The sequence below is a fragment of the Gekko japonicus genome, unplaced genomic scaffold (genome assembly GCF_001447785.1).
Source record: "Gekko japonicus isolate JY-2015 unplaced genomic scaffold, Gekko_japonicus_V1.1 scaffold5, whole genome shotgun sequence".
NCBI lineage: Eukaryota > Metazoa > Chordata > Lepidosauria > Squamata > Gekkonidae > Gekko > Gekko japonicus.
This window is the reverse complement of record NW_015168652.1, coordinates 2,095,541-2,104,784: the sequence shown is the minus strand read 5'-3', so window position 1 is coordinate 2,104,784 and position 9,244 is coordinate 2,095,541. Positions and strand designations below refer to the sequence as shown.

Here is a 9,244-nt window from a genome sequence, read left to right as displayed (position 1 = left end):
TATGGGGAAGGGAATACAGAGGAAAATGAGGTGTCCACTACAAGTCCTTGCAGGTTCCCCACCTGGGCCAGTTTTCTTGGGTATAGGCTACTTGGGAAGGGAAGGAGGGAAAGTTGAAGACAACAGGGCAGATAACAACAACAACAACAACAATAATGAACTACTTCTGTTTGATATTCACAATGCATCATATTAAAATTAATCATGAAATTGCATACACCTTAATTTTAAAACTGGAGAAGTAGGCGTTCCCTTGATTCTTCCAGGAAGATTGTGACAGAATTTCACTCCTCCCTTGCCTAAATTTTGCAGTTTGTACATCAACATTCTAGAGGACAACTAGAGTCCTTTGGCTATAAAAGAGCCAGCATGGTGTAGTGGTTAGTGCTGAACCAGGATCAAAGACACTGAGGTCAAATCCCAGACACACACTAAAGGGTTGTTGAGAGGATAGAACAGGGGAAAGGAGAATGATGTAAGCAGCTGTGGGTGCCCACTGTGGAGAAAGGTCGGATATGAATGATGTAATAAAAATCCGAAACATGGGTCACCTGTGTGCAGGGAGAGTGTGTAGACTTTGTGCCTTACTAGTAACAAACAAACAGTGAAGGCTTAAGGTTCAAGTTTGGGGTGTGGAAATGTAGTCACAAGCCCATCAGATAAATGCCCCATTAATTCATTCTGGATATGAAGTGGCACACAGAATATTTAGGAGTTATGGGGCACACAGAATATTTAGGAGTCAGAGGTTAAGATGCTGAACTGCAGACCGGAAGGTATGTAGTTCAGCAGTTCAAGACCCGAGTGCCGCATGACAGAGTGAGCTCCCGTCTCTGGACCCAGTTCCTGCCAAACTAGCAGTTCGCAAGCAAGAAATTGCAAGTAGATAAAGAAGTACCACTTTGGTGGGAAGATAATGCGCCTCAGCATTTAGTCATGCCGGCCACATGACCACGGAAACGTCTTCGGACGGTGCTGACTCTTCGACTTGGAAATGGAGATGAGCACCACCCTTAGAGTCAGATTCGACTAGCTTTCAAGCAAGGAAAACCTTTGCCTTTAGTAACAGAAAGGGGCAGGAGAGTGTGTAAGAGTGAATAGGAGCTACAAAGATGAATAAGATGCAGAGAGCATAAAGGAGGCAGGCAGAGAAATTCACTGAGGACCCTGGGGAAGATATATTAAGTTTGAAAAGAGGATGTGCTTTCATTAAGTTTGAGAAATATGCCCCAATGAAAAATGGAGACAGTTAGCTAAGTGGGAGGTAGCATATACCCTTCTAGATTAAAATATATGCCACCCTGAATGTACAACTGTGGTACCTTGAACAAAGAAGCTAATTAATGTTTTTAATATTCAGATTCAAAACTTTCCTTTGCATTTTATCATTAACAAAGCAAATCAGATTGACAGAACGCTCTTTCTTTTTGCACTAAACATCCAATTCCAAGTAAAGTGAGTCATGAAAGCTCATACCCTTTCACAAATGTTAAGGTGCTACTGGACTCTTTCCTACTGCTACAGACAGACTAACATGGCTATCCATCTTCATTTAAAGTGAGTTGGCTAGCAAGCTGTTTGTTGTATGACACATTGGACAAATAAAAAATGAGGGCCAGTTGCCAACTCTAACAAACGCTATGCTATTGAACAGAGCTTACTTTACACATTTCATCTTAAATTTTAGGTTTGGTTTCCATAGAAGATCCACGGTGACCATAAATACACATATACAGGATTTTTGCCTTTATGTGCAAATTTTAAATAAGTCATCAGTACAGTAAGGCATACACATTTGGGAGGAGGGGGTTATGTAACAAGCTTCTGGAAGACTGCTGCAGCACATTTCCATGTCAACAAAGGAGAGGGTTAAAACTATAGCAACTGAATTGATGTGCGCCAGGCTTCCATTCTTCAATCGAGTCTCATTCATCAGTTAAAAATGACACCTCTCCCCTGTAGAGGCAGGACAGGGAGCAATGATTGGGTGCAGTGGAGGCTTATGTTTTAACAGCTTCATACTTTTTTTTAAAGAAGAGAATCTGAGATGAGTGCTACAAATGACTTTTTCATTTAAAAAAAAACCCTCTAAAACATGCAGTGATATTTCAAACAGGAATGTATTACTACTAAACTGTAGTAAACCAGAAATGATTCTAGGATTAAGCTCTTTTGTGGCACAGAGATGGGTTCCAGCCAATCTCTCCTGGTTCTCAAGCCCTCTACTGATTTGCAGTACAAACAGTTTGGTTTTCTGGTTTTCACAAAAACCCCAAGCACACACCTACATTTGTTTTCAAACACAACAGTTGAGGAAAAGCCTAAATGCCATCTGCATTATCGTCTGATCTTCTAAGACACTGAGGTGCAAGGATGCACCTTCTTCTCCCCAAGTTCAGACACAATTCAGGATACAGAAAGCCCTCTGTCAGCCTATTGCCTTGCCTTAGAACTTCAGCAAATATATGAAACAGAACAGATGGCTGGGAAGTGGGAGGTGGCAACTAGGGTGACGGATGTAAATTATGGGCAGGGGCTCCATCCACTAGCCAGTTGAGGCAGGAAGCAGTAAGGCTATTTAATCAACCTGAGCTATTTTCTGCAAGCAATACATAAACCAGAGTCTTGCCTTTCTAACATCTGCAATTCCCATGTTAAGGTCACTTTCACTTAAGTGTAAAATCAGTTTTTGTAATCGCATTTCAACTGTAAAACTGACAGGCATGCTCACATAAAGTCTACATTGATCTTTAAAGTGAATAGACTCTACACTAGCAAAAACACATTCCAATCTCTCTATATCCTGCAACATTCACGCAGGACACGAATACCTCAAGGCAGGCTCCAGTTTAAAACTGCAGCCTCATTCCGTGTATGCTTTCCCTCAAGACTAAGCTCCGCGCGCAGATCAGCGGCTTTCACGCGATAGCACAACTTCATGGGGAGTGAATGCCACTGAGGCACGCTGGGGGGGGGGCCCGCCTTGGGTCAACATCCGTTAGCGCACTTTGTGACGATGCCCTTTGAACCCTGCGGATGAAGAGGCGGAAATAGGACTGCCATCCCAGAGAGTTACGGTGCAATCGGGGGAGGGGATAACTCAAGAGAAGGAACGGGGGGGCGGGGGGGGACGACTGGTGCGCGCGCCTGAAAGTAAACGCATACTGGCACGCAGACCAACGCACCTGCAAGTAAAACTGGCTGCCTTATCGGCTACCCTTTTCCCTAGTCAAGCAACCTGCCGTCACCATCGGCAATCTCAGCTAAAAGAGACAGGGAGGGCTGTGGCACCTGGAAGGTTTTCACCGGTTTAATCCTGCATCCATGTCCATGGACCAGAGAGCCCGCTTAGAGACAGATGCCACGGAGGCAGGCGGTTCTCGGTGTACTATTGTTGGCATGTATGAATATAATTCTAGAATGTGTAAATGTCTGTTTAAGGAAGACCCTCGCCGCTGCTTCTGACGAAGCCCATCAAAGCTGAACGGGGTAAACCCTCGCAGGTCTTTTTAGGCGCTCCCGCATTACAATCCCCATTTGTTTCCGATGCAGCGGACTCCCGCCATGGGTCCGGCTTTAGAGTGCTTTGCCTTTTGTAGCACCCCCTGGAAATGTCCTGCAAAGCAGCGGCCTCTCACCTCTCCTGCGGGGTTTCGTCTTCCTCGTCGTCCATAACCGGGCTGCGAGTCCTCCCGGGTGGTGGTTCCGCCTGCTGCTGCTTGGCTCTCCAACTACGGCCACGCTGCTGCTTTACCGGCCACCCGCAGGCTACTGAAGGTTTCGACAAGAGCCCCAAACAGCAGCTCCACAGCGCCCTGCGCCTCACCATGGGACGCGACACACACGCTACCTCCTCCGGAGCGATGATACCCTGGCTCCTGAGTCTCTTCCTCCCGCGCCCCAGCCCTATTCACGGCACGAGGAGCTCACTACCGCCCCCTGCCTTGACGAGAAAAAACAGCCACCTTGCTTCCCGGTTCCCTCACAGCAGCCCCCGCGCCGAAACGGCAGGCGAGTGGCGGCCTAAAACGGCCATTTTGGTCAAGCCCGGGGAGTTTGATGTTCACGGAATGACAGCCCGCCTCCACCACCACTTGAAACGAAAGCTTGATATGGAACTTTATACCGACATGATGTCGTTGTTTGTACTTGTTCTATGGAGGGGGAAAGTGGAGGCCTAAAATAGAGGCATAACTCCTCCTCCAAAAGGAGCAGCAGAAGTCAAATTAGAGTTACCAAGTGGTTTATTGTTTTGCTGTGGGCCACCACAGCTACCAGCATATATTCTCTAAATTGATTTGAGACTTGGACCTGATTCATAACATCTAAAGTTCTCTGAGCAAAGTGGCATACTTGGTGCAACTGTGTGAATGAAGTATGTTAATGTGGGCACACTGCTTCGATTCTGCTTCCAAGCATAAGTGAAGGAACTGAATAATATGGGAATGGAACCCTTGCTTGGGAATGTCACATATTTGCATGGGTGTGCCACAGCTTGCGTTACTTTTTCTATATGTGATTGCGATTTTCAGAGCAGGGCTTCGAATGTGGCAGTAAAATGTGTGAATCAAGCACACCACCTGCAAACATAAACAAGCCCACAATTATCAAAAATATATTTTCCTGGTAAGGAAACAAAACAGTAATAGTAATAGCTTTGCCTGCCAATTTTTTTCTTTTTATGCAGGTAGTAGTAGCTCAGGAGTCTTGAAGAAGATTGGTAAACCAAGGCCCCGGTCAGCCGCGGGAGAGGCACGGATGGTGGGCAGATTATCCGGGCACAATCACACCCCAACATCTGGGAAGTGGAGCGCACCCCTGGCTTACTGCCGACAATGTGCGTTAAAAAACTAGTACCTCCAAGGTACTAGTAAACGTTTGCCACGGGCTGCCTCCAGACGCCCGTGGTGTAATTGCGCCAGCGCACGGTATTCCCTCCGGTCCCTCGTTTACCTGCCGGCGCCGAGGGAAGGATCCGTGGTGTGCTGCCGGCATGTCTGATTGCGTAATCGCAGATCAAACTGCACCGGGACAATTAGCCATGCCTCCCCCCCTGTGCGCGATATCCGGCCCGTGTGACCGGGGCACTAGACTACAATACCATGCATACTTTACTTGAAAGTCCCTTTGAACACAGTGGGATTTACTTCTAAATAAACATTAATAGAATTGGACTGATAGAGTAAATTATTTTGAGGTCAATAGCTAGCACACTGTCTGGACCTAGTCCGGCATGCTGTGGCCATAGGGAAAGCCATGCCTGGATAGGCTCACATTGTCACATGTGAGTCCATCATGTACATCCTAAAGCTCACAACAGGATCTGGCTTGGGTCCAGGTTGAATGTTCAAGGGGTAGCAATTATGCACACAATTCTGTTACCATATGCTGAAGGGGGGGCTGCCAAAGTCTGCCCATGCATATGGCCACATATACAACAGTTCAAAATCATCTGTCATTTGTTGCCTGCTTTGCCATACATAGCATTCCTTATTTCAAAACTTCATAGTTTCATTTAAGGGATATTTCACTTCAATGATACCTGAACTATTGATTTGGAACTCAAGATCCACCTGGATTCTAATTATTGAAAATATTGGATTACAATTTTCTAGAGTTCAGTTACTGCTTAACTATAACAGCAAACTGTGGCAATGTTTGCAGTATACCGTTTTCAGTACACAATGCCAGCTGACTAGAATTTGGAGGTGACTTGTTGAAACTGAATAGCATTTGATTCTGCAGGCTACAAATAAAAATAAAAATCTATTTAATATGCAGGCCTTTCCCCTTCCAAAATAAACTTTTACATTGAAATGGTTAAATGGTTTACATTTTTCACAAACTTAAGACAAAATTAATCAACAAACAGCGCAATCCTAAGGGAGGAATTGGCCCTGGGAACCGACTGACCCTTATGCCAGCATAAATCTGAGTTATGTTGGCATAAGGGCCAGTTATGCTGGTGCGGGGCACTAGTACCACTGTTTCACTGTTTTTCACCATTCAGCTGTCACCCATGTGGACATTCCAGGGGACATAGCTGTATTTAGATGGCTTCCTAAGCACTTTCAGCACAAGAACACCATTCAAAACAGGCACAGAGTTGTGCCATTAAAATGGTGGCATAGCCCATAGGCGGCCATTGTATGTGAAAAATACTTCCACCCCCCACTTCTGCGGCCACACCCACAGGAACCCTAGCAGCTCAGGATGCTAACTAAGGGCATACCCAATCATCACCCTCCTCTGTGCCAGCCGTGCCTCCTCCCCAGCAACCACTCATGGACTCCCTGACCTTTAAAAAGGAAATGGAGCTCCATTTTAAAGACTTCCTAACTACAATGTTATGCATGAATTCACCAGGCTCATTTTGTGGGACATCCTTAAAATCTATCTTCGTCATCACTTACACCACCTCTCACAAAATATATATTAAAGAGCTGAAGAAACTAGAAACCGAACTACAAGAGGCTGCAATCATTTTTAATACTGCTCCTATTTATTAAAGTATTTATTTAATTAAAATGCCACCTTCCCACAGCAATTAAACAAGGACAGGTTCTTGTTATTCCCAGATCAATTAATGACCAGTTCAAAAAAAATGTATTCAGCTGCCTGTTCTGCAATCCATGTACCTTCTGCAGATAGGCTTGCCAAGTCCCCCCGGTTTGTGGTTTGTGAAATGGTGTTCATGGAAGGGTGCCCGGAGCAAACATTTCACAAACTTTGGTGTTGTTCATGGCTGTTTGTGAATGGGTATATTTCCAGATAGACTATCTTCACTCAATTGAACTGTTTAAAAAACTTCAAAGTTGGGGGTGGGGGTGGAATTCTCCAGCCTTGGAAAAAGCAATAGGACCCTTCCAAAGCTTAACAGGCACTGCTGGCTCCCAATAACATAGTTCCCATTCTGCTCAATGGGATCAGAATGCTATATATACTCACAGCTCCACAGCCTCTCTTCTGTTGGCTGTTGGCAGTTACACAGAGAGGCAGGGAACTTGTTAAAAGCAGACTAGCAGAGTACATTCATTTATTCCCTCTTGATTGTGAACTCTCCCCTGCTGGGGTTTTGGTGGCTCTGAGCTACCCTGTCTCTCTGCTCACGCCAAGCAGAGGGGCTTAGCTACTGGGAACCTTGGCTGAGTGAGGACCCACGTTTTATACCCTCCGTCCTGACTGTGAATTTATCTCCCCTGCTGGGGTTTGGGTGTTAGGTGGACTCAGGACTCTGAGCTACCCTACCTGTCTGCTTACACTGAGTTGTGGGGCTTAGCTACTGGGTGCCTTGGCTAAGTGAGGACCCACATTTTATACCCTCCTGATTGTGAACTTCTCTCCCCTGCTCGGGTTTGGGTGTTAGGTGGACTCAGGGCTCAGGGCCATGCAAGTGACATCTGGCCAGATGACAGCCTTGTGTGACCAGTTGTCATGAACCAGTCAACCATCTCCTCTTCTGAGGATGGGGAAATGGAGAAGTCAAGCCATGCAGTGGTGGAATGCCTGCCCAAACAGCTAGATTTAGAGGCAGAGCCAGCAAAAGGAGCTAGTTTGGTGTAGTGGCTAAGTGCATGGACTCTAATCTGGGAGAACCGGGTTTGATTCCCCACTCCTCCACTTGCACCTGGCTGGATGACCTTGGGCAAGCCATAGTTCTGCCAGAAGTGTTCTTGAAAAAGAACAGTTTCTGTCAGAGCTCTCTCAGCCCCACCTACCTCACAGGGTGTCTGTTGTGGGGAGGGGAAGGGAAAGGAGTTTATAAGCCGCTCTGAGACTCCTTTGGGTAGTGAATCTCTGTTCTTCTTCTTCAAAAGACATCTCAGGTGACAAGGGTTGCCACTCACTGCCTGAATCTCCCGAGCCGGCTGAGCATAGGAGATGTCAGATGCATTTGACAGCTTGAGAGAGACAAAGGAGTGCCTAACCTGTTTTGCTAACCTGTGTTTGTTTTCCAGTTTAGGAACCAAGACCTTGCCTGTTCCATTGAACCCCAAGCCTTGATTCTGAATCCCTGTCTTCCTTGTTTCCCCAGACCTGTGGACGGAACCCTCGGCTTTCTGACTCAGTACCGGTTTGTGGCCTTGCTCTTATCTTCATCCGAACATACTGAAGCACCTTACAAAATGACATAAGAGGTTATGCAGGGATCTTTTGGCTTGATTTGGTCAGTGTAAGTTGTAAGCACAGGGACTCAGAAGTTTTAATAATATTTGAAGATTTTAACAAGGCTTTTAGCCAGTTGTATTATTAAAGTTGTATTATTAAATATGCAATAACTAAGTAGACTAGTGGTTTTGTATTATTTATTGTTAATATAGATGTGAGCAATAATTGTCAAAAAGTTACCGTATAATGTATAAGGTTGTCTTTAAGCACTCAGTGGGAGTATAGGATATAAGCAGTCCATCGTGAACACCTGTTAAGACAAATTGATCTGTTTGTATGCCCAGGATAAGATTCTCCAGTAAAATGGATGAGGGTGAGTTGTAAACTTTAAACAGTTTTGTAATAGGTTTTTTGTAATAATGCTTTGTGTATGTACTTTATAAAATGCTTTTTGTATAAATGTAGATTGCAACAATGGAGTGACTATATGTATGTCTTTGTAGATACATTCTAGTATTTGAAATCATGGCATGGAATATCATGTGAAGACACTATGAATAGTAGCTTTGCAAGAGAGACTACCATGGTACATTGCCTTATAATAATTTTTTATTGAATAGAAATAGCTGTATAAAAATAGCTTCAACATATGTATAATTGCATTGCATTGCATAACCTCTTATGTCATTTTATAAGGTGCTTCAGTATGTTCAGATGAAGTTGTGAACAAAACGAAAATCAACTCCGGGGAGTTTCGTCAACCCACTTTTTTCCTCTACTTTTGAACCCACTTTTTTTTTTTATTTTGGGTGTGCATATGAAAGACAGAATATGTAACAGTGTGGATGTGTTATTAGCTATCTCTCCCTTATAATAAAAGACTAGTGGGTGCCAAAATTCTAAAATGCGCCCCGTTAGTGTATGGCCGGAAAAATTGCCACTCAGAAGACGCTGCCTGCGATGACTGGCTCCCTCAGTGAATCTGGGCTGCCATTGGCTGGGTGGCTGGGAGGGGAGGGAGCCCACAGCCAGCGTCTTCTGAGGGCAATTCTTCCGGCCATAAACTAACCGGCCACATTCAGGACAGCGGCGAACGGAGCCAGTAGGCTCCGTCCGCCAGCCTTCCGGCCATAAA

At 45.1% G+C, this 9,244-nt stretch overlaps 1 protein-coding gene across 1 annotated transcript in view; it reads right to left on the bottom strand.

Moving 5' to 3' along the window:
* NAPEPLD (N-acyl phosphatidylethanolamine phospholipase D) overlaps positions 1–3,882 on the bottom strand; it is a 55,020-nt gene extending 51,138 nt beyond the window's left edge. Inside the window, exon 1 of the mRNA XM_015415064.1 lies at positions 3,639–3,882. Coding sequence (XP_015270550.1) covers positions 3,639–3,829 — 191 coding nt within the window. The 5' untranslated portion in view covers positions 3,830–3,882. The remainder of the gene's footprint in view (positions 1–3,638) is intronic.
* Between the last annotated feature and the right edge of the window lie 5,362 nt (positions 3,883–9,244).